This window comes from Accipiter gentilis, chromosome 14 (assembly GCF_929443795.1).
Source record: "Accipiter gentilis chromosome 14, bAccGen1.1, whole genome shotgun sequence".
In the NCBI taxonomy this organism is placed as follows: Eukaryota; Metazoa; Chordata; class Aves; order Accipitriformes; family Accipitridae; genus Astur; species Astur gentilis.
The window spans coordinates 1616168-1641470 of NC_064893.1; the positions used below are offsets into that span (position 1 = coordinate 1616168).

A 25303-nucleotide genomic window follows, 5' to 3' on the forward strand; every position below is an offset into this window, starting at 1 on the left:
GAAGGATTTTGACACTAGATATGAAAAAAGAAAATGTTTACTGAAGAGCGAAATGTTCTAGCTAACCAAAACCTGCTGGAGCCGGGATAAAGTCCTTATCACTGGCACAGATGTGCAGGTAACAGCTGCCTCCAAACCCAACAAAATACAGCTATTTTAGAAATAGCAGGAACTTCTCATCCTTTTACAAACAGCTGCAGTTCGACATTGTTTGCAAGGGTACAACATATTTGCTTCTCCCCCAAGCTGACATGAATCCTTCACATCAGGTGTGAAGCAGAATCCCAAGCCAGTGACTTGGACTTCTTGAGACTATGCTTCTTTTTGCCCAGGAAATACCACTTTGAACTTAACAAACACATCACCCTGTCCTAACAGAAGCATAGGTTCTGTGGGACACACATGTAAAACATAAGACAAGCTGATTAAATTTGGTTCTGCAGATCAGCTGATGCACTTTCCTCCAGGGAGCACATCAGAACAGGAGCATGAAAATAACCTTGCCAAAGACGCCATGGGGTAAACCATCTTACATTCAAATAAAGGGTGTTGCATTCCCCACTCTCTAACCTGTCAACCATCGTAAATCCCTACCAGTCCCATATGAGGTACCTCACTCACCACTTGAAGAATCCCAAAGAGCTGGCCAGCATCAATGCAAGGCTGACATTTTTCAACACGTTTTTCAGTTCATCATTTTTCCAGGAAATCTGGATTTGTTTGGGGGTTTCTTTGTTGTTGGGGGGGGGCAGGTTAGCTCTTGTGTTTTAAAATAGTAATCTGTTGAAAAAACCTGATTGCTACTAAATACACCAGGAAGGCCTCTTCAAGCAAACAATTAAACAATAACAACAGAAGATATTAAAATAAGGCTTCTGTGATATGATGGGATTGATTTAAGAGGGTTACAGGAAGCTAAGCCTGCTGTTCTGTGACAAATTATTTTTCTGAGAAAATCCAGTAAGTGAAAGATAATCACATAATGGAATTGGTCTTGAAACATCACTAGCTCCAGGGTTTGGAAATCAGCAGCCCCCAGTGACCTTGTATTTAACATCTTTATTCATCATCTAGGAAAAGAAAAGGTAAACAGCATAAAGGATAAATCAGTAGACAAGAAGGGCCTTCAACTGAAGCAGAGGCTGGCAATGTCAGGTTTGTTTAGTGCATGGGGAACTCACATGGAAAGAGATCTGATTAGAGATGTTATAGGCTACAACAAAAGCCAAGTCTGATGAGTCATTTAAGGGCAGGACAGAATGGAGGGCTGTGGAATGGGAAAGCAAGGCAAGCACCAGCAGAGGAAAAATTGAGCTTATTGATGTGCTTTAGGGTCATGTGAGAACTACACATGGTACCCACCTGAACCTCAGAGGTCTAGAAGCCCTTTGCTTCTCAAACACTGCTGCACTCAAACATCAGCCCAGATCACCAAGACCAGAAAAACAAGAGCCGAAGTGCAAATTGTGCCTTCCCACCCCCTTTGTCTTGAAATATGAGAGCTGTTATGGCATCCCATCACAAGCTGCCCCATGGGGCCACTGGTAACGGCAGTCAGCCTTCAGGGCAACTCTCATGGTGGCAAGCAGGTAGTAAAGCCTGCTTCTCTCCATGAAAACCGAAGTGTACTTGGGGTCCCAGAGAGTCTGGCAGTGGCTGTGGCTCCCAAAGGGATTGATTTCATTCACAAGTGAACGTGAAGACCAGGAAATGACAGGACCCTGCTCCCTAGCTCCCTACGACACAGAAAACCGTGCCCTGAAAATGAGCAAAACCAGGGAGGCTACGCTGTGGAAAGCTTAGTCTTGAATTCCATGGCCAAAACTGAAGGGGTAATTATTGTGCTTAAAGCAACTACAAAATCCCTGTTAAGGGCTAAATAACACCTTAAGGTGTTCATCCCTCCTGGAGGAAATGTGGGCTGGAGGAAGAACCTACTTTTCCCATGTACAGCAGAACAAGGAGATGGTGAAAGAGGCCACAGACTTCCCAACCAGCAGCATTCCATCTATATTCCTTCCTCCACAAAAACACCTCTGGCAAGGTGAAACTTAGAGAGGGTGAGTGGTACCCATGGTTTTCCAGCGTTGGGGGTTTTCCAGCGTCCCCCTTACTGGAGAGTGGGGAGAGGCTGCTATAGCATGTAGGAAAATCCTGAGATGGACAAAATGAGTTATGTACGTTTTGGCTTTTGCTGCAAACTATGCCCAGCCTTTCAGCAGCCCATATTCCCTGTGGAGCGAGAGTGGCATCTGCTGGACACATCCCCCTCGAACTGATTTTTTATTACTTTTTTTTTTTGAATGCTCAGTACAGTGGAAAGGACCGGGGAGCACTTTGTATAAAGCAGTCCTGATTAACTAGATCAGTGACAACTGCTGGCTGCAATTATTCCTGTAGCTCACTATTTTTCAATGCCCCTTGTCATGCAAGTAGCACCAATTCACAATCTGTCATTGCAGCACACCCGCTGCACGAGCCTCCCTACCCAATCATTACACTCCTGTAAATGGGAAGGAAGGAATGAGCACCTGTCCTAGCTTGCTGAAAACATGTATTATTTTTTTCCTGGCTGCTTAAAAAAAAAAACCAAATAAATCAGGGCTTCCTATGCAGGCAGAGATAAAATAAGCCTGTTTCCAATCAGCTACCAAATGTGCATCCCTAGAGATGCTTAGGGCCACGTGTGCCTTTGAAGAAAATGTTGTTATTCTCCTTCTGTCTCTGAGACATTCTGTGCCTTGGCAGGACATGACTTCTGTAACTCCTTGTACTCTGCAAACCCTGTGAATAATAGATGTGCTCTGAGGCAGAACTTCTGCCAGGGGTGCTCCTCACATCACTGACTTGTCTGGAGAGCTGAATTTTTGGTGCATGCAGAAGGGCTCTTTCTGAGAGATGAGCAGAAAAACAAGCCCACACAAAGCACTGAACCTGAGACAGCCTGTTTTCATTGAATTCAGATCTTGCCACTGAGTGACTTTTGCATGGCTGGAGCGTGAGTGCTTCATTAGAGATCAGAGACTGAGGGGTTGTCTGTCCCCTTACTTCTGATGAACATGACCTCCTACTGGAAGTTTTTCTGCAGCTGGGCCACTGACTCTCTCCTGGGTAGGGTCTTTGCTGCCTACAAGCAGCAAATTTCTGCCCTTTCCTATCTGAGACTTATTTTTTACCCTGCTGCCCCCTTTCCTAAAATCTAGAGGAACATACAGTCTCAGAGATTCATACCTCTCTGCAGGCTTGGTAGAGTTGCCCAGTGTGTTCAGCAGTCACTAGGATGGGCAGTGAAGGAAGTGCACACAGTGGCACAGGCACGCCATGTGATAGCATGAGCTGTGCTTCCTTAGGAAAACAGACTACGAAGTCTGGGACTGCATGAAACAAAATGCAGCTCTCCATAGCTGTTGTTCTGCAAAGAAATTATGATAGTGAAGATGAAGCAATTATATAGCAACTGCCAGAAAGCAAAAGCCACCAGGGCTGGCTTTCCTATGTGCCAGGCTTACCTTCCCAAGCACTGTAACTGCACTCAGAGAGGGATATCCACCTGTTTGGCATTGCACCAGCCCAGGCAGCAAGCAAAGAAAGGGTGACATTATGTGCAATCAATTTCAATGAGGAGTGGGATCTGCAGGTATAGCCTGAGGATGGCTTCTCTGGCTTTTTTACTTGAGACACCCTTAAGGTAACAAAAATGTGATAGTACATGATGCATCTCGGATGTATCCTGGAAGGTTTATCTGCTGAAGAAAGCGAAGAAGTGCCAGCACCCTTCCCACCAGTAAGATTTTTCTCCTGTCCTGCTCCAAGGGTTGTATCCCTGATGCAGTGGCAGAGGCTGTGGAAGAAAGAGGTAAATGAGGGGAGAGGGATGGCAGGCAGAGTCCCCCATCACTGGGAACAAGTGCTAAGAATATGGTCATTTAAAGACAACAACATAGGAGTGCAAGATGGAAAGAAAAACAGCTTTGAGGGACAAAGGATTTACTCTTTCTTGTTTCTCCTTGAGATGTGCCCATAGGTGGCAGAGGATCATCAATATTCTTGCCCCATCTTCTCCGGAGATACAGAGCTTGCCCTCAGCCTGCTCTCTTCCCCTCCTGGTTTTGCATCATGTGGCCAGTGTGAGGAAAACACTGCCAATCCACTAACCACAGCTAAGTACCATGCAGCTGAGCTGCACCACTTCTTGCCACTGGTTCAAAGGTCTGCTTACACAGAAGAGCAGAGCAATGGTAAACACAGCGTGAGCTCAAACTGCTGTTACACCAATGCAATGCTGAGGGTTGACCTCTTTTTCTGACACACAGGGATTTTTCTGGTTTAGCTTATGTCATGCCAAAATGAGTTTAAAACAAGTGAAAAAAAAAGTGTCACTTCTATTCCACAACAAAAACATCCACACAGGCCACCAGCCTCGTGGAGAGACTGAATTAAATTTACCGGTAATCACTACAGCATTTCTGCTCAGAATCACTCAGTGTGGATTTGTACCGTGTTTGGCAAGGTCTGTTCAGAACTAAGAGGAGCGGTACAACCAGGGCCTGTTTTGGCATCCATGTCACACTTCTGCAACAGTTCTAGCACTGCTCATGCAAACAGGGAAATGCTACTGCCTTTCTCCATCCCAACACCTCCCAGGCCATAGCTGCCTTCAGAGCTCAAGAAGGGCAACGATGCTGCTTCTGGGAAAGAACGAGGCGTGTTGCTGCATGGTGGCTGGAGCTACATGATGTCTTCTGCAGGCTGAAAGTTAGTAGCACAGAAATGATTACAGACACGGCAGTGCAAAAGAAGTACCAACCTACTTTGTGCGAAATATACTGCAGCGTTCAAATGTGAAGCCAGAAATACAGGACTGGAAAATACCATCCAGAACTGAATTTATTTGATAGTTTTCCCATGCTGAAAGAGAATAAAAGGAGGAAAAAACCAAGAGTGCTCCCAGCCTGCAGAAGGTAAAAGGATGGGAAGAAAGAAAATTAACATTAAACTGTAAATAATAATAAATATTAAATATAACAAAAAATCAGAAATAAATTGTAAAATGGACACTAAATAGCAGAGCTGCCTAAAGACAGCAGGATACAGCCCTTTCATCTGCCAGTCTACATTCAATAGTCATAACTTTCATGGGGGAAAAAAATTCTCAAGTACTCAACAGCCTTGAGAGACAACCTGCTTAGTGTCTGGTGAGACACAAGTCCCCGCCAGAGGCGGCCAGCAAGACAAACTGATCCTCTGAAAGGAGCAATCACTTCTGTGGTGGTAGATGCTAATGCACCCTGAGACAACAGGCCACAGAAACATCACACTGACAAAATCCTCTTGACACAGCAAACTAAGAGATTTCAGTAATGAGGGAAACTACTGTGACAAGATCTCCTGTAATCATTCGCTTTCTATCACTAGAGAATTGCTATCATTCAGAGGAGCTTTACAATGAGGGAAGTAAAACTCTAAGTCATAGGAAAGAAGCCAGATTTTGAATGTACTTACAAAAAGATGAGCAGAAATTCCACATTAAGTTGGTCCCACTGTACATTCATATACAAGATAAAAAATCGGGGCCCAGCTACAGCCTGTGCAGTACAACCCAGCCTTCTTTCTTTGAAAACTGATGTAATATTTGGCAAGAGTTTCAAACCAGTTGCTGAAGTCACACCTGCAAGTACCTGTAGGTCTGTGAGCAGAGCAGATGCCCTCACAAGCCAAAGCAACTAGAGCCAGCTGCATGCCAGGACTGTGTGCACCAGAATCTGTTTGCAAAAGCTCTCTCCCACTTTTCTTGGGTCCAGATTTCATGCACATCAAATTTTTAGCATTTGTTTTTAAATAGACGCCATACATTTTGTTCCTCCAAGAGTTAGAAGGAGCTCAGGCAGTAAGAAGCTCGTCACAGTCTGTCTCTACAGACCTGGGCTCCAGGAGGTACAAGCAAAAGCAAAGCATTGATACACACCCTAAAAGCAAGACATAGATACACACCCTCCTCCTTCCCATATCTGATCTGGAGGGGGGATTCATATGGCTGTCCTTTCCCTTTGCCCCTTCCTCCACCCCAAATGGCACTGACCATGCAGTGACATCTCAGGACCACACTGAGTGTGCAGCAGCCAGGGAGAGCCCCAGGCTGCCTCAGGAAGGGCCCAAAACTCACTTTGGCATTGGCCAGAACAAAAAAAAAAGGCAGGTGGATACACGCACAGACACAGCCACTTTAATAGTTCACGTCTCCTAAATAGCACAGACTATTTGTGGAAACATGTAAAAACAGAATTGCAAAATGAATGATGGATATTCCTCCTGGTCAGTGGGGTTACAAGCCCTGTGGGTCAGTGGCTATTCTGTCAGGCAGGGCAGGGAAGGAGGCTGGGTTTCTGCAGGACATCGCGGTCCCTGTTTTATAGGGAAGGAACAAGCACAGCAACATCATGACACCTTGTAAAATCATTTGCATTCATTTGCATGAACATGAAATCTCTGCAGACCCCCAGACCTTGCACACTGTATTAAGAAGCTACCACCAGCTGTAACCATCTTGCAGCAAAAAAGGTATCATTTCATTGAAATACTAATTGCAGAGCACAGCCTACTAAGGCTCCTCGAGGAGGAGAGAAAAGCTGTGGGGAGGACTGCACACATGGTTTATTTGCATCAGCTGCCCTTGTTATTCTTCCAGGCTCTTTTTTTTTTTTCTTCAATATCAATTAAAGCTCATGCTGTGACAACCACGAGGCAGAGAGGGAGCGACGGGGAGGCACACTGAGTGACTGGCAGACATTCCAGCAGGTTTAACTTATCCCACCATATCTTATTTTTTCCTAATTTCCTCCCTGCCCCCCCCCCCCAAAAAAAAAACACCAACCTAAGTAGGATATGCTCAGGAATATATTGCATCTAGGGATAAAAATCTGATGGAAATAAATTCCAGCTTTCTTTGCATAAATAACCCTGTTGATCTCCTCCATGGACAATGCACAAATAGCTGTGGATATCCAGAGCTTTCCCCCATGTTTGGGAAGCTCCCAAACAGGAGGCATACTCCTGACTGCTTACTCTGCGCAGGTTTTGTAGTTACATCCAAGGGGAAACAATGCCTCCAAATTGTTTGGGGCTTCAAACAGGTTAACATAGGTCTCATGTCAGCTGCTCTGGAGATAGCTTTAGACTCCTGAACTAATTTAACTTCAAAAAAACCCAGGATTTCATTTAACACCCTCCTCTCCAGGAGAGTTAATTTTCACCTGAAAAGGTCATGAACCAGCAGAAGCGTGAAAGGTAGTAGCACCACCAAAGCCCCGCAGGTTTCTACTCAAATTGCTACAGGAAAGGTCCTCCCATCCTCCTCCCTCTTTTTTTCAGTTGGAAACTTGGTTTCAAAGCAATATCTGCCCATAGTGCCCAAGTATTTTACTATGCACATACAGCCATTTGGCCATGATTTGGACGTATGTCAGCAGAAAGACTTGCAAAGCTTTCCCTCCAGACCAAACTCACTTTCCTCCTGTGCTGCCTCGCCATCAGACTGGCCACACTGCGCTGATGGCACCAGGGAGACTCAGGCTGGGGCCCCTCCAAGGGTCATACTTGCAGTGAGCCTCAGCCGACCTACCCAGTGCTTTCTGTCCCTTTTCTGGCTCATGGCAGAAGTATTCTTCCATCTCAGGCCTGAGAGTATGAAAACAAAGAGAATCTAAACTGTGCCACCTCACAGTGCTATGGTAAGAAGCTACAGACAATTTAGAGGCTGATTTCTAATAAGCATGAACACTGGCCTTTGCATTTTTTTAGCAATGAAAGCCTTTTTTTTTTCCTGACAGTAGGTTTCAGAGTTAACATTCCCTCTTTAAAGTATGCTTTGCGTGCTCTGTAGACTCAGGTGGCCTCATTTCTATGAGCTGTTCAGTGCTCTGCGGTAGATATTGGCCATCTCACTGCCTGCTGGCTCAGAGCACACAGTGCATATTTGGGTGCTCTATCAGTTATAGTTTTAATAAAGGCTTTAATAAAAAAGGGCTTAATAAAAGCTGTTGTGAATAGAAGTTTATATTTTCTAGATAGTTTGAAGCCAAAGCTTACTGTGACTCTGACCCACACTGGCAGTGTCAGCCCTTCCAATTCAACTCTCACGTCTATCACCCTCATGAATAGTTGAGAGGCTCCATGTGCTGTTTCTAAATTGCCATGGGCCGTTCTGGGGAAGAAACGGGCTTCAGAAGTGCAAATTGATGGACTCAGTTAAATTAAAAATTAATCTAAACACCATAAATCTAGGTTTTACCTCAAAAGAATTTGAATTAGCATCACGCTATATCTAGAATAAGCAAGATCAACTTACACCATGCACACCAAAACCACGCTCCTGGAAATACTGGCTACTGCTCCTTGGTCACAGAATAGGCTTGGTATTCAGTATAGACTATAAAAAAATGGAAACCTCCACAGACTTTAATTTGAAAATGCCTTTTTGAGGGAATAAATACTTAAAATTGCAAGTGGCAGTGTTTTAACCTGAGTGTCCTTCCATGAATTTGACTAATTTTGCTAACTGCCCTTGCTAACAAAGGCTTTCACGTGCACAAACCCAGCCATGAGATTAGGGACTCGGTCTCCTCATTTATCAATCATCTGACTTTGTAACATTTAAGTTGTGATTTAAATAGCATGAAAAAAGCCATAAGTTTCAGGAGAAAACTGTTTCTCCTTGTTCAAGATACACATGCTTTTGGAATGAAAAATCAGCACAATTGTTGCTGAAACTCTGAGTGTTGAGAAAAAATGGCAATTTTTGTGCAGAATGTCAGAAGTTTCAACAATTTAAAAAGTGTTATGAAAGGCTGGTTGGGGTTTTTTTAGAAGGTTCTTTTGATATTAAAAAGTAACAATTACTACATGCTTCACTACAATTCCTCCATAACATTTTTCTGTTTAGAAAGAAATGTCCACCTTGGCTCACAAGAGACAGCTCACAGCAAACCCAAACGGGTAGCGCAGCACACACCACTGCCTGGAAAACCTGCCCTCTCGCAGGCTTGTTCCCTGGGACTGTAGGGGCCCTTCCAGAAAACTCTCCCGTGGGATCCCCGCCACCTCACAGCCATCTCTGCCACTTTTCTTGAGACCAGCAGAAACTTAGTTATCTTTGAAACCTCCTGCTTTCTGGTCGAAATTAGCCAACAGTCCAGAAGCTGCTGAAAGAGGAAGAGACGCTTCTCATGGAGTTTACATTCCCTTAGGGAAATGGGACTAAAAGCATATACCAGAAGCAGATTTTCAAAAGATATGTTCGGCTACTGGTTGTTGTAAGGAGCGAGGAAGTCTCACTATATAATCCTATGACCTGCGTAACAGGTGAACACGGTCGTTCCCTCTCACCCTAAAATATTTATTCCTACGTAAGAAAAAAATCCCTAAAAATGGAAAACTGCTAGTCAGGAAGGATCAGAACCACATTTATCACTTCATGTGTTTTATGATGAATCTGACTTTGCCCACACCCGACTTGGGAAAACTAAAGCAGGGATCCAAACGGGGCGCCGCACACGTCACTAAGGGAGGGAGCTGCTTCACCCGCTTGCTGCTTTCCCCTCTGTATTTCGTGGGCGAGGGTATGCCCAGAGATGCTGGGCACTGCGCTGCCAGGGTCCCCGTGCCGAATCCTGCGTGAGCCGCCTCTGCTGAGGAAGCCGACGCGGGCCGAGGGCCTCACCATTCATTGTTACGCTATTGTCAGTTACAGCCTTCCGTGGCCGTTTTGCTGCATTATAGGCATATATAATGCATATGTATATATATCTTCAGCAGCTTTTGCTTAGGGGTAGCTAGCGATTAGGCCTCATCCCGTCTCATTCGAGCACTGCGTGGGGAAGGAGAGGAGCTGCCCCTGTGCGTGGGTCTGCAGTTCCCCCGCCTGCATGCCAGCACCGTCTCGCCTTTTACTCTCGGACGTTCCCAGCTTACTCTGCTCCGACCGCTCTCCGCTGGGAAAATCTGCACTGGTTCGGAATACGTTTACAATTCGCCGTTTACGTTTCCCTCGGTGGCGGCCGGGTTGCTCGCGAGCAAAACGCACTGGCCTGAACGATTAGCGGGGGAGGGGGGGAGGGGGGGGGCACCGCCCCCCCGGTTCGGTACGAGGGGCTACGGGCTCTGCTCGCTGACGGCGCGCTCCTCCCCACGGCGGACGCCCCGCAGGAGGCGGCTAACGCGCGGGATCGGGTGTCGCTCCCGCTCCCCGCCGCGGCTGACGCGCCCTTGAAGACGCCTGCTGCGCGTCACGCGGCGCCGAGGCCGCGCGGCAGCCCCCTTCCCGCCGCCCGGCCGGACCGGAGGCACGCTCCACGGCACGAGCCTGCGCGACAAGCGCCGCCCGCGGCGTCCACGCCACAGCGCCGCCGCCTGGCGGCGGAAGTAGCGAAGGGGGCGCGCGGGCGCGCAGGCGGCCGGCCAATGGCGGGCGGCTCCGCTCGGAGGCCCCGCCCAGGCGGCCGCCGGCGGGACGGGGTGGGGCGTTAAAGCGGCGGCGGCGGGGCCGGGCCGGGCTGGGTGCGGGCCGATGGAGCCGTCCGGCGGCGGCTGCTGCTTCCTGTACTACGCGTACGGCAGCAACCTGCTGCGGGAGCGGCTGCTGCTGAGCAACCCCTCGGTGGCGCTCTGCGCCCTGGCACGCCTGCAGGTGCGGGGAGGGGGCGGCGTGGGGCTGCCGCGGGTGGGGACCGGGGGCCAGTGGAAGTCCGGTCGCCCTGGTGGAGCCGCGCGTGGGCCTGGCTCTGCGGCACGGAGCCCGGTGCTGCTGCAGGCCGCCCGAGCCCTCCGACCGGTAACGGGGGCGGCCGTAGCGCGGTTCGGGGAGGGCGGGTCCCGTCGCCCTTAACGTCGCAGCGCGCGCGCCGTGACGCGTGGGGCTGCTGCCCTCCGCCGAAGGAGCGTTTGCGTTATCCTGCCTCTGCGGGTCTTGTCGTACCGGGTCTAACCAAGTCCGCAAGTCTGCCAGCCAAGACCCCACACGTGAAGAGTAGTGAAAGCTGTGAACCTGAGAACGCCAGTAGCAGGTGCTCAGTTGGGTTTAGGGGACAAGTTTCTGGCAGTTTTAAAAGGATGATGCTTTGTTAAAAGGTCAGAATTCCTCCTTCCCCTCTGCCACGCTGGTTACGAGCAAGAAGCCCCCCCCCCCCGTGCTCTGTGCCGGGCAGGACGCAAGCTTTCACCTGGTAGCGCGCGCGCCTGCAGCTGATGCCTTCCTGCGCCCTGGCAGTTCTCCCCCCACCTAGGGTTATTACACGTTAGCGTATCAGCTCGGCTTTAGTGCAGACTTGGAATTAGGAGCTCACAGTCATTAAGCTGTTGAAGTACAGATCCGTACAACTGGAAGGATCCTTGGAGGAGCAGAGCATCGATTGATACCACTCAAGGATGACTCGAAGGTTCTCTCGGGGTAACTGGCAGGAAATTATCTGCATTAGAGTGTATGAAGAAGTCCCCAAACCTTGTCATTAATAAACTCCCTACAGTCAGGTACTTGGTGTCTCTTGGGACTATCAGCCTGGCAACCGAGGCCTGCTCCTGTGAAGTGCAAGGCGCTTACAGATGCCACTGAGGAGCTGCATGTGCCGAGAGCCCAGCACCTTGCAGGATCAGACCTTGGAGGCGAGCAGGAAAGCAGTAGTCTTGTGCGCTTGTCTTTGAATAAAAGCAAGCCCTATGCTTCAGCTTTTCCTCGGGGTTTCGGGTAGATTTTCAGGTTACACAGTAAGCGCCTCTTGCCACGCTGCAGGTTAGCTATTCAAGAGCTGGCGGTCAGGCGCTAGCTTTTCTAGCCAGCCTTTGCCCGATTGCTGCGCTCCCTGCTAACATCGGGTGGCTTTGCTCCCTTGCTTTGAGCTGGAAAGTCACTGATGCTTGGGAGTGAGGAAGGGCGCAAAGGTCGGAGCTGATTTCTGTTAATTGCTGTATGGTATTACCACTACGTCACCTTAAAAAAAGGAAAACCAGCCTGTAAACAGAATACTTTGGATGCTAAAGTAAAGTATTAAATTTGCTTCCCTCTGTTTTTACTTTTAAAGCTTTGTTAATCTTTAGCCAAAAGCTGCAAGAAATGGGATGTATGACAAGCACAGAAGGGGTATTACACTAGTACTTAGAAGGGCCAAAGACCAAGTTCTTGGCCCAAGAAAGTATCTAGTGTGTTTGTTCCCTCTTCCCTGCAGTGCCTGCTGCAGTTGTCTGCATGGCGTAACGTAGGGTTTCCTGCTTCTAGAACTGCAGCTAACCGCGCTATTTCTGTGCAGTCTCCGTTTACCTTCTTGGGTGGTATCTGACTGTTTTATACACCTCCTTGCAGGTATTCAGTGCAGGTCAGGTCGAAGAAAATATAACTGGAGGAATAAAATAAAAATTGGTCCATTTGGGTTTTGTGGGGTTTTTTGTTTGTTTGTTGTTTGTGGGTGGTTTTTTTTAAGTAGACTTCTGTGAGCATACTTGGCTCAACAGGAGTTTTTCCTTGGAGTATTTACTTCCATGCATATTACTCAGACTTGACTGTCTGGCAGGGTCTAGTCTGGAGTCCTCCTCACACAATAATCCAGTCACCCGAATATGGCAAAGCCATTTTGCAGCAGGTTGTTGAATGGTTGATGACTAGTGTGTCTAAGTAAACTGTTTTCTAGTAAAATTAGTTTAATGGGGAACATTTTATGGGGAAAGAAGAAGACTCTATTGACAGAGTAAACGGTATGGCTTTGCCCAGCTGCTGATTATTACTTACACACAAACACAAAAAAATAGCGTTCTGATCAGTGCTGTGTGTAAGCCTCCAGCTGCTCAACTTTTGCAGCCTTTTCCCCATATCTGTTAGGACACGTTACAAGAAGGTAAAGAGTCTCAAAAAGTGAATATTAATATGCACACGCTTATATTTCAAATTAAAATTATCTTATAGCTTAAAGAGGGTGATCATGAGAAATAAGCAAAGTTGTGGGATTGTACAGGTTTGGGTTTTATTTTTGTTGCTGTTTTTAATCCTTTTTGCTTCTGCTGGACTTCATTGTGGTTAAGCAGGTAGTCTTCCTTAAAGTTTGGTAGTGGTATTTTTTTCTTTCCCTTCTCTACTGCTAGGAAGGATCCACAAATTGGCTAACAAGTAGGAGAGGAAACTGAGTGTATGGAGTCAGATGGGAAATTATACTGGAAAGATTCAAGGACCTGTTATTCTCTTTTGCCTATGTAGTAATATTTGATATTACTTGTAAGAAAAAGAGATATTGGTTTCTAAAACAATATTTCAACTTGCAAAAACCTGAATAAGCTCACTCAAGGAGGCATACACCTTGGCTTACAGTTACCCAAGAATGTTTCAGCTGAGTGATGAGATGGCACAAAATGCTGGAAAATACACAGGATGGTATTGGGCAGTTGCATTGGCAATTGCATGAGGACAAGACCCAAAGCTCACCATCTTGTAGGCTTTACCCTTACTATCTTCCTGGACCCTGCATGGTAGTATTTAAGTCTTATAACAGCACCAAAAGCTGCAAAGGAATGGGTGTCTGGTAGGCATGTCTTTTGAGGAACGAGAAGGCGGTAGTAGTCAGTTCCCTCCTTCAAGGTACACGTCAGCCAAGGGCCCTTCAGATTGTCTAACGGGAAGCACATCAGCAATCCTCTTACTGCCAACCTGGACAAAAGTCAGGCTGACATTTCTTCAGCACTACTGTGTTTACTGTAGAATTGGGTATGTGTGCTACTTTTGAAAAAGGGCTACCTCCACTTTCTTCTCAACATCTAGAAATTGTTAGCTAATGTTTAGGCCAAACTACTAAGAGGTTTGGATGTTGATCCAGGTCTCCACAGACCAAGACTTTTATCAGTAGTGTTCTCTGCCAGAACTCTCTTCCCTTTGTCCCAAGGTTGCCATTTCTCATGGGGAGGTGGAAAAGGCTGACTTCAGCCCCTCATGAGATGGGAGGTGGATCAGATCCTGCCTATCCATTCTTCCTTCTGTGGCTCCAGCTGATTACTTGTAGACTTTCCTTTAGGTGCCCCTCTCATGTCAAGAATAGCCAACAGCCCTTATCTGAAGTGGAAATTGATTCTCTGCATTGGTTTCATTTGCAGGATTTTAAGCTCGAGTTTGGCCATCATCAAGGCAGGACAAGTTCTGTCTGGCATGGAGGTACAGCTACCATTGTTGAGAGCCCTGGAGACGAAGTGTGGGGAATAGTGTGGAAAATGAACACTAGCAATTTAAGTTCACTGGATAAGTAGGTGACTTAACTTTTGCTGTCTTCTACTATTTTAGAGGCCAATTGAAAAGTTGTAGTTAATTTTTGGTAAAGAGCTGTGTGGAAGCTTTGGTGTTGGAATCAAGAAGATGCTTTGGATTTTAATATGTGAATTTCACTTCACAGTACATGTATTGACTTCTAACACATTTGCGATTAAAATGGCTTTGTGTTCAAGCTAAAGTTACTTAGGGGTATTTAGTAAGGTGTGGACCTTGATTTGGAGCCGATATATTGGTCAGGCTCCTTTTTTTTTTTTTTTTTTTTAATCCCTGTCCTCACAGTGTCCAGTCCCTTAAATTACTCTAAACTCTGTATTTGTCCTGTGACACATTTCCCATTGCTTTAGGGAGAGTTTCCTTTGAGACTGACATCAGTTTCTGTCTCTATACATCTGTAGACTCTGACTATAGTGGAAAAGGAAGGGATGAGGACAAGAATTGCAGAAGAGAAGGAAATCTTTAATACAGGCAAAGGAACCTTTTCAGGAAGTTATTTTGCATGTCTTCTGAGGATTCAAACTTTTGTGAGCTTCAGGTAGATCCGAGCAGGGAGCTGGGGTGGCTTTATTTTTCCCTTTGAATGGGAGAGGGAGGCTGCCTGCACCATTCCAATGCATGGTGGAGAATATTCTGCCTGTGCCTGATAATTAAGACAAGTTTAAGGCAACCTGAGCAAGTCATTCCCAGGCTGAAGTCTGGAGGACCACCTGGCTAAACAAATCGAGGAGTAGCATAGCTTCTTACAGGGTCTAAGGCAGGACGTAAACTTAATCTCCAAAACTTTGGCTGGTTTTGTTTATTGCAGCTTTCAGGATGTGCCTGCACAGCATGGTGCTTCTGGTACAGGAGGATCGTTTGTTTAAAGCAGTTCATCACTATCAATTAATTCCAGTAGAAATCTGGGCTAGTGAAGCTAAGGAAGAAGGGCATATTAAACCCACTGAAGGTATTACATTAACACAGTTCTCCTGCCTCTGGTACTGTTCCAATTTTGGTTATGGCTGCACTGTGCTGCACAGACATGTCCTTATAACCTTGGCCATGAAACTTGGAAGTTCCAACTTGCTTTTCATTGCCTACAGTGAACCTGAAACACAACAGAAACTGTTGCCCAAGTTCTGTTAGCACATCATGGGAAAGGGTACTCTCAGCACTCTCAAGTCCTGGTTGGGAGTGTTAGTGCCAAGCAGGAGGGCATCTAGCTGGTATGCTTCTGGTTGGGGAGAGCTTCACATGTCCCTGCTTTATTATCTCCTCAGTTTCCCCTCTGTTGCTTACACTAGCAGTTACCTCCTGGTCCCCTTTCTGCTGACCTTTACTGAAATCTCCTGATTTACCATGCTTCCCTAAAGCGTAAACTTCAGAAACTTCACTGTTCCCCCTATGGGGACAGCATTTTGTATTTTAACTTCTAGAAGTGTTGTTTGCATACTATAGAATTGCACATCGCTGGCGTTTCTTTGACAAACTTTAATGCTGGCTAAGATGCTAGAGAGTTGAGTGCTACACCATCACCAAAACCTGCAGGAGGTACACTAGCATTAAAGATTGATTTTTCCCAGCTGCCTCACTGATGCCATGAAGGTGGACTGGAAATGGAAGGAAACAGGATGTTTTCTTGGCTTTTATAACAATAGTCAATAGTATGCTTCTGAGGATTGCTACTAACCAACTTGAAAGAGCTTGTGTGTGTTCCTGCAGATCTTGGGATTCTTTGGCTGTGTACAAGCAGATATATTTGTAAGCTCTCAACCAAGTTATTTCCTGGAATTTCCATGTATCAAGGAAAAAAAAAATAATTCGCTATTTGCCCTGCTCCCCCCCTGCTTTCCCCCCCCCAGTCTGGATAAAGAAGTCTGTGCTTTGTTATGCAGAAGCAGAGGAGGGAACCTGTAACTGATGCTGCCTGTTGTTGGTTGAAATACTAGTGAAACAATGTAACGCATAGAAAACAAATATGGGAGGGGAATCTTTTGCCTAGATGGCTGAACTTTTTGGCTTCAAATGCGTTTTGGTGCTGTCTCGTGGGCAGATGGGTTTTTTTTGCCCTCTGTACTTCGCAAATCTGTAAGTTACAGACTAAATAATGACTTTTCCTCATACATCCTAGCTATGGACATTACTTAACTGTAACATTTTTCTTGCTCTCACACACCCATGTGACTTATTTTGCAGTCTGTTGGTCTTGAATGTGCAGTTAGCTTCCAGTCTCTACTTGCACTTAACCTAGTTACTCGCATAACATGGCCCATGTTATGTATGTTAAATAACTTGAAATGGTAGTACATCTTTGAAAGAAAGATAAGTTGTCAAAATGATATTTTGATGAGCAGCATTAAAACTTATGTTATCACTCATATCTAAAGCACATCTAAAGTTAATTGTGCTATAAAGTCTGTCTCGTATTGTTTCAGCTTCTCGTTTACTTCTTACTATTTCTTCAGACTTATTGGTGGCTAAATGCTAATGGTTAAAGACAAGAATTAGCCTTGATTTTGAGTTTGGTTTTGTTTTCCTAAGACAGCATAGCATGATTTTGCTAATAAAAAAAACCAAAATGTTTTTTGCCCTGATCTAACTCATTGTTGCTGTACCCATCTTGCGCAAATTAAAGGGTCTCTTGGATTATTCATTGGAATGTGCATTGCAAGAGTTGTGTGAGTTTCCCCTTATTCAAGTGTAACACAATGGGCAAGATAAAACTTTGTAATTGTTTCATTATCTGAGTGGAAGATGATGAATGATGTGTGCCTGGCTCGTTAATTCTGATAATCCTGGTAGTGTTTTTCTTGTAGATTACCAGACATGCACAGTAATTAATTCACGAGGAATATTCTCTCTCTAACTTTGTAAGTTAACCACTAGTCATCTTTCTTACAGAGCTGAAATGATAAAAGTGAATGCTGCTGCTTCTTTAGAAACTTATTTTTGGATATGAAACAAGTTTGTACAAAGTATTGGAATATGTTTTGCTTTCTTTGTTTTTCTTTGAGTCTGTTAACAGCACAGACCACTGTCCTGCCTTGAATTCTGTTACAATAAATGCATATGTTTAATTGCATGGTTTGTTTGAAAGATGCATCAGTTATTTGGCATGAAAGGAATAAATGTCCTTTACAGGCAAGAGGGAGTTGAAGATGGCATTTATGTCCCAATAGAAGTTAATGTCCACACTCAAGCAGGAAAGGTACTGACCTGTCGAAGCTACCAGATGAAGGACTATGTCTGTGGTCCCCCTTCTCCTCAGTATAAAAGGGTAGGTGTTGCATCACTGTAATTTTGGAGAGAATGAACAGAAATATATAATCAGTACTTCTGTCCTGTTTAATAAGTACTGTATTTACAGTGGAAGGAAGGCATGAATAACTAATGTAAAGGTATAGCTTAATCCTTGTGCAGTGTACTACTGTAATGATCCTTGCAGAAGATTGTTAGCTTTTAAAGGCCTACTAAACCAATTTTATTTTTTGGCTCAGTTATGCCTTACGTGAAGCCTCTAACTCGTGAATTAGTTATGACTGACACAAGGATTTCTGAAGGATGTTGTTTACATATATGCAGCAATTCTCTGTTTGAAAAATTAATGTACTCCACTAAAAGGACAGAGGGAAGCTTGTGTGGGGAGAATACAGTGCCTGGTTTGTAGTCTCAAGGACGTGGATTATCCTTGTTGTCTTATGAAGTATCTTGCTATCATTTAATACAGGAGTCCACCTGCCTTCTTTTACCAGATACATCATCAGTACATCACAGGACTTCCAGCAACACTGCAGAGCACTGCAGGGTTCCCACTTGATGGCTGGTGAGGCAGAAGTGTTTCAACACTGTTCTGCAACACGCTGACTATAGAGACACATGATCCAGTCACGCAGCAGGCCTGACCTGCTTAGCTTGTGAGATCTGATGCAGGCCTAGCCTGGGGTGGCATGACTACATGTCTGGAATTGTGCAGCTCTTAGCAATTGGAGATAGACATCACTGTAACATGTTGGCTTTTTCTACTGAAAGCAAAGAAACAGGGCCTGAGCTTGTTAAATCCTCAGTGTGCCGCCTTCTCTTAACTGAGGAACTCGCTGCTGTGAATCAGCTTCCAGGAGCATAGCTAAGGCTGGCTGCTGCAGGACTTCTGAAGAGAAAGCTTGCTTAGAAAGCAGGCTCTGCTACTTCACAAACGCCTCTCTGTCAACCCTCTCCCTGTCAAGACAGATCTTTAGGGCTTTTTGGGGAGTTAATACGTAGCCTGCTACTGTGTGTCAGCTCTCGCTAGTATGCTGTAAGAGTAGACCTCCAATTTTGGCAACTTTATCTAGCTAAACATTCCCTCCTGCTGTTATCAGGGTCAGTTGTTAGTTCTCTTCTTCTCCCCTGCCCCCAACTTTTATTTAAGTTAACCAGGCAGGAGGGCTAAAAATTTAGTACGGGTGACTCCATTGGCACACAGTGATCTACATCCATCTACTGTTGTGTACTTTCTGTGGCAAAGTTCATCCTTTCTAGATGCCTCATCCTTGAATTTCCTGGCTGTTGAATGCATGAAAGAGTATTTACAATAGTGTCAGCTTTTAAAATCTGTGTATCTATCTATTCATTTCTATATGGGAATTTGCTGGTGTCTCTTTCAAAGTCTTGGCTTCTACAGCCTCCTGTTTTCCTCTCACGGTCACTTCTTTTCTCTTGCATCGATACTTCAGTTTATTTTGTATGTAGAAGGAAAGCTGCAGTAACAAACTCTAAGGAATCTGTGCTTTTTTCCACTAAGCTAAGTATCTGTCTCTGTTATTCCTATAACCTGTCTAGGTACTCACTGTTATGCTTTGGATTTGAACAGCTTAGTTTTAAAAATAACTTCAATAATATATGCTGCTGCTCACTCAGATGTGATACTAAGGCTGGCTAAAGGGATAAAAAGTAGTTCTCATCCTTGCTGGAAGAAAGAATGAAATAACTGAATAGCAGCTTAATTGTAGTCTCGTGCACATTAGTAACATCTCAGAATCTTGGGGGTATGCCTTGGTAGTTACAAGCCTTTTCAGAGTAATTTTGTTGCCGCTATTAATGTTCTAAGTGGTCTTCCAGAAGCCTTTTGCTAACTTTAGGTACAACTAGCATTATTTGGGATTAATTCTCTTGTTACCTTAAGCGGTTCTTCCCATACAAGTGAATGTTTGGAGGGGTCTGTCCTTCCTAATGCTATTATTGAAGGCTTTTTTTTTTCTTCTTTCCCTTTTGATTATAGGTTATCTGCATGGGTGCAAAACAGAATGGCTTGCCAGCTGACTATCAGAAGAAATTAGAAGCTATTGAAACTAATAACTATGCAGGGCCGGTGCCAATCATGGAAGAGATTGAAGCTGCTATTAAAGCAAAGAAGATAAATTCTGCATAGAATACCTCTGCACTTGCTTGGCCATTCACCTTGATTTAGATACCTCTCCTCACTGTGCTGATCAGCAGTTTCTTTATTTATCAAGAAAAGATGAGTTTGCTGTGCATCTACAGTAAGCCATTAGACATAATTTGCAGTCTGAAGACACACTGACATTAGTAACTTCTTTGCTTTGTATGTATAACTTGAGTACATGCTGAAGTTTTCGCAGACTTAGAAATTATCTTTCTGTAATTGTCATACAGTGCTGCGTGCAAATTTGTGCTTTGTATCCTGTTTACTGACCTTTTTAAAAGAAAAAGGCGATCTTGAGTATTGGCATCTGTTGCCTTCTGAGGAGTAAGGGCTGCAGGATTAGGCCCTTTGTTCTTAAATGTTGTATACACAATTGTCAAGAATTTCAAATATTTGTTAGATGCAAAGTAGACTCAAAACTCTAAACCAAGACTAAACTTGTTCCTCCACTGCTTCTCTTAATGGTTTAAAGCCCCACCTCTGAAGCTATGGAGTTCCTGTTTCTGTTTACATAGTTAACAAAGAAAGAAAAGTAATATTTTTTTAACTGTCTCCATGTTTTTAAGTGTTAGTCCAAAAGGCAACCCAGGCCTGAAGACAACATCCAGCAAAGGGTCTCATTCAAAGCATAATGGCCTCTACCTTTCTATGTCTAGTAGGCGAACTGGTTGGGTATAACCAACAGATTTTAAGGAATTCATTTTAGTTAGATAATTCCAAAGTTTTTTAAACTACCTTTCTCGCTGGCTTGTTGCTTATCTAGGCCTTGGTCTCATGTCCAGTGAAATCAGGCAGTTCTCCTGTGAGTCCTGGCGCATTTTTTTATTGATTTTGTTTGTTTGTCAAACTCTAGATGAACAGATGTGGCCTCTTTTTTTCTACGGCTTTGACAATCTCCTGCAAAACTGGAAGCTCTTGTAAGGTTTAGAGTATGTATCTTCATGGTACTTGGCAACCCTTGTAGTTAGTTTGTGGGGGACAAGGAAAAATTGACAACCTGGAAGGTGTCAAACAACTGAACTTTAGCTTATCTTCTGTACAGTGTGTTGTTTTTTTTCTCTTGACATGCAGAGGGGTGTGTGTCACTCCGTGACTGCTTAGATAAACAAATGACAAAGTAAAACCTTACCACGTGTGCTGTGCATAAAATTTTTCTGTAAACTTCTGCCAGGGATGCATAGGTGCTGTCCTAATGTCATACGCCTGTTTCCAGAGTTGGGCACGGTGACTACAGTAGAACATGATACTTTCTGTATTAGCACTGTCTGGTCGGAAACTGAGTAAATAGAACTGTGATTACCAAACCTTTCCCCTGTCTGTTCAATGCATGCTTCAAGAGCATCAGTGTCGCTTGTGTGAGCAAAAGATGGCAATGTGGAAATGTCACTGGAACTTCCATTGGCTATTTGTGTTTTATAATGGATATAATTTCACGATGGGGGGCAAAACACACTCAACATCAGCACCGCTTCTTTTGCTTTACCCTTACTGCCACGCTCCTTTGGGCTTTTGAACTTCTACACGGGTCGTTTTACTCTTGCAAGAAGAGAACAGAAAATAATACCCTGACGGCCTCCCGCTGAGGAAAAGGGTGTGCGCTCCTGCGGGCCACCTCTCTCTGGGGAGTAGGCCTCCCGCCACGCCGGTGTGGGGAGGGAAAAGCGGTGCTCGTGAGGGAGAGAGGCCTTCGGCAATGCCTGCCTGCGGAGGCGCCGCTTCCCGCCGCGCAGGAGAGACCGTGCGTGGGGCGGGAGCTCCTTCCCGGCGGGCCGGGGGGGAAGCACCCGTGGGCCGGCCGCCGCCCCGCTCCTCCCCTCGTCTCCGGACCCTTCGCCGCCGCGGTGAGTGCCGGGGAAGGGCCAGGAGCGGAGGAGGGTCGCCGGGCCGCTGCCCGCCTCGCTCGCCACTGGCGGCCGCCATGTCGTGCGGGGCGGGGGGCTCGGGGCAGGCGGGGAGAGGGGCGTTGGGCAGCAGCAGGTCAGCGGCTGGCGCTGCGAGAGGGTTGGAGGGTGCACATCAAAGTTTCTGCTTCTTGTAAACCGAAGTTTCTGCGTTGCCGCCTGAAAGGCTGCGGGGTGGAAGGGGAAGGGCTGCTCCCCGGCGGCTCCCGCTGGCGTCTGCCTCTTGGTGAACTTCTCGCGCTCCTGAATTGAAAGTTTTGGGACTTTTTCCGTGTTTCTTCAGCAGGGGCCCCTCCCGCCTCCGGGGAGGAGGTTTCCGTGTGGCAGGCGGCGTCAGGTAGAGAGCGAGGAGCGGGGCCAGCAGTGCCCCAGCAGCTCCTCGGCGAGGGAGACGGCGCCTTCGTGCAAAATACAGCAGCGCTACCAGGAATAAATACTGTTACAGATGCTGGCCGGTGAAGTAATTTTCCTGAAGGCCGTTGGGGAAGGGTGCCGAGGGGCGGAGGAGGCGGGAGGGAGCGCCCGGCAGCCCGGGGGGAGGACCTGCTGCGCAGCCCGCGCCTGCCTTGCCTTTCCCGTGAGCCGGACGGATAAAACAGGAGAAGACAGCCATTCACTTGCCGTAAACCTGACTGAAGAGCCGTAGCCGTGCGCTGACTCACGCGGGAGTCGTTTGGGCCTCGGTGCTTCGCTCCCTTAACGCGAAAGAAGCTGAGGGAGGCGGGAGTGGGTTTGCCTGGGCAGAGTTGGTGCCCTGTGGCTGTGGGGAGGGCATGGCATGGCATGGCATGGCATGGCGGCGGTCTCCCTCCACGCCAGCGTGCTGCTGGCAACAGCAGTTCACTTCGCCGCACCTCAATACTTAGGCAGTCCCCGCTCAGGACCCTTTTTTGATGGATCGATGGATGCAGAGGCACGACCGGGAGGTGATCTTTGGCAGGTGGAGTGGCTGTAGCTAATTAGGTTTGCTGTTAATGACCAGAACAAAGCTTGGGAGGGAGAATTAGGAGAGCTGTGAATATGTGATTCCATCAATTGCAACTTTAATTGTAGAATTCACTGCAGGTTGAACGTGGAAATAGTAGATAATAGTAGAAAAGCAGTTACATTTTTTAGATACACCAGTAAATTGTTCCCTTCCTCCTCCATCTCTTAGAAAAAAAGAAAAATCCCAAAGATTTCTCTAATAGTAGAAAATTTCTTTGCTTCTTAGTAGGGGTTCCTTCTTATCTATTGATTTTTTTCCTGAAAGGAGTTAGCAGGAAGCCACATAAAATCTTTTTGACAGGGACTTGTTAATTCATCTAAACGTTGTATGTAGAGCTCCGTTTGTTTAGAAGTAAGCTGTTTAGGAAATGTAGCAGGAAAACCTGTGAGGGGTATGAATAATTCTGTAAAAGCCTGTGCCTTTTAAACAAATGCTTGTGAATGTACCAGGTGGAGGCAGAAATAATTTCTTCTGTGTTCTTAAATATCTGTTGCTCTTCAAACATCTCAGGATGGCTACAAAAGCTTATGCTACAGTCAAAGGAGAGAGAGGGGGAGGAGGGAGGGAAAATCAGGAGGGACGGAAAATCACTGGAAGATGCTGATCTCAGTGACCCCAGAGCAATGCAAAATTGCATGAGTTGTAATGGATTTACACTAGTGTGATGTTATTGTATGCCTCCCAAGGCATTTATTGACATATGTAGCATCGATGATGATAGTTACACAGAGATTGTAAACTGGGGTATGATGAGTGTGTTTTAACTCAGTACGGGGACTCTGTGCAAGCCATACTGATGCACCATTTCTGCTATATAAAAATAAAAGGCTATTTTTTAGTACCTCTGGGAAATACATTGCATCACTTCTCATCAAAACATGCAGACTTTTTGTGTAGTATATGTGCCCATTTGCTTCTAATGGCTACACATTTTTTACTGTTCTTGAACTATGTAAAATAGTTGAAGTTCTTTTAAAAGAAGTGAGAGCTGCTGTGTGGAAATACATTCTTATTCATTTGTTATAGTCAAAAGACTGCCTGCTGAGGCACACATGCAATATGATGTGGAAAATCAGTTTCTTTTCTGTGTCTCCCGGTGATAGCAAAAAGTTGAGTTTAGACAGGCCTGACTAGGTTACCGTTATTAATGAAAAAAAGCATGGGAAAGACTCCAGTTCTCCTCTTGCTGTAATGACTCTGCAGTGAGGTGGCTAGCACTGCAAAATAGCTTTTCTCAGGAAACAAATCTGACTTGGAGACACAAAGGGCACAGATTTTCATGTGAAATGGGGCACTACTTTCATACAGCTACCTCTCGAAGACTAATTGCATTTTGAATACTATGGACAGAAGGCTATGCCAACAGGAACTCCACTAGCCCTGAGCTGGGACTGAGGCTTGTGTGTGTGCTTTGCTATTGTCCTGCCAGAGCTGGATACTAGGTGCTGTGAAAATCCTGAAGATATTCCAGCTACTGGCTGCTGATAGCTTGGTATGTGGCATAGGGCTTTTTCTCACAGGCAATTTAGAGGAACAGTTTTTGGCAGAATAGCAAGACTACAGAAGAAGTAGTATTGACTGAGTTTTCAGATTTTCAGAAATACTCTAGCTTGGTCTTAAATCAGCTGCTTTAAAGGATGGTTGTTAATTAATTTGCTCCTTATATTGCCTTTACTGCTTCATCCTGTGCAGTCTACTTGGAGCTGTCAGCTCAATGAGGAGTGAATTCCCTAGTTCACCCAAAAGTGGTTATGGTTTTTAGCTATTCTTTAAGATCCTTCAGCCCCTGTATCTACAGCTCTCATAGTTGGTAAGACCTTGTTGTGATAAACCAATATATTCTTCACTGCCAGAGGACTTGCAGCACTGGAAGTTGAACAGGCATAGCAGTTTTGTTAGAAGAAGAGCAAGGAGATTTTAGTGAAAAGAGGATGTGAGAAGGGCAGGGCCAGGAAACATAAAAATGTATATATGCTTGCACAATGCTGAGAATAGAGGGAAGTCAGAAGTACCACTAGATAAAAGTGCCAGTGTATTCATGCAGGGGCCATCAGTGCTACTGCAGCTTATTGACATGGTTTATACAAAACCTTGCTGTAAGCACTGGTACTTTTATCGTACCTCTTACTATGACAAATTTCGTTTCCTTTTTTCATTTCCCTCCTTATCCCTGGCCTGATCTCCATCTTGCTTCCTCTTTGTTGTTGTCGGTTATGCAGGCTTATGATATGCATCTCTTGCCACACTTGCTGTTGCTTCTCACATGCCTTCAATCCCCATTGACACTTCATTTGGCCAAGGCCCTGTCTCTCTCTTCTTTGCCTTTACAAGTGATGGGTGAGCACTCTGCTCTCTGGTTCTTTTTAATTCCTGGTGGTCTGTTTTCTGTCATCTTCACTTGACCGAAGCTGCTGTCCTCAAAATGGCTAACTGAATTTCATCTCCAACATCACTGGCAGCCTCTTCAGTAAATCATTGGTTTTTATTTTTCCCTCTCAGGAGCAAGAAGTCCATTCTGTTCCCACATAAGAAGCTTTTCCCCATAAGCGTCTCTCCTGTTTTCTCCCCATCCTAGACTCCTGCTTTGCCCGGGTATCATCTCTCTTGTCTCTCTCCATTCCTCCTTAGCTGTTCTTTTGTTTCAGCTACTGTATCAAGCTTGCAAATCTTTCCCTTTCTCCTTGTGTACATACTTTTCTGTGTACAAACCTCAATGATAATACTCA

General features: G+C 45.5%; 3 protein-coding genes across 17 annotated transcripts in view; 2 read left to right on the forward strand and 1 right to left on the reverse strand.

The window, feature by feature from the left end:
* The window catches only part of ZNRF2 (zinc and ring finger 2), a 568219-nt gene that overhangs the window by 446599 nt on the left and 96317 nt on the right, over positions 1-25303 (reverse strand). The gene's annotated exons all lie outside the window — the stretch shown is intronic.
* GGCT (gamma-glutamylcyclotransferase) lies at positions 10539-20992 on the forward strand. 3 transcript variants are annotated; one of them, XM_049817318.1, is made up of 5 exons: positions 10539-10681; positions 14119-14264; positions 17408-17543; positions 17994-18089; positions 19524-19613. In XM_049817318.1, the coding sequence occupies exons 1-4, from the start codon at positions 10562-10564 to the stop codon at positions 18081-18083; spliced, it is 492 nt and encodes a 163-aa protein (XP_049673275.1). In that variant the 5' UTR covers positions 10539-10561; the 3' UTR covers positions 18084-18089; positions 19524-19613. The 3 variants fall into 3 exon arrangements, with proteins under 3 accessions (XP_049673275.1, XP_049673274.1, XP_049673273.1); XM_049817317.1 differs by having other exon boundaries at positions 18019-18089; XM_049817316.1 differs by lacking the exon at positions 17994-18089 and having other exon boundaries at positions 19524-20992.
* NOD1 (nucleotide binding oligomerization domain containing 1) overlaps positions 21327-25303 on the forward strand; it is a 35636-nt gene continuing 31659 nt past the window's right edge. For 9 of the 11 annotated variants that reach the window (XR_007508143.1, XR_007508142.1, XR_007508145.1 and 6 more), the window contains exon 1: positions 21537-22044. The gene's annotated coding sequence lies outside the window, so the exon portion shown is untranslated. The other 2 variants (XM_049817281.1, XM_049817282.1) reach the window with 2 other exon arrangements.

What these genes read in the sequence shown, in the direction of transcription:
- GGCT (XM_049817316.1), top strand. Translation starts at nt 10,562, where the DNA reads ATGGAGCCGTCCGGCGGCGGCTGCTGCTTCCTGTACTACGCGTACGGC. An exon ending in GCGCCCTGGCACGCCTGCAG is followed by an intron (nt 10,682 to 14,118) that starts GTGCGGGGAGGG and finishes TTTCATTTGCAG; the next exon opens with GATTTTAAGCTCGAGTTTGG. An exon ending in AATTTAAGTTCACTGGATAA is followed by an intron (nt 14,265 to 17,407) that starts GTAGGTGACTTA and finishes TGTCCTTTACAG; the next exon opens with GCAAGAGGGAGTTGAAGATG.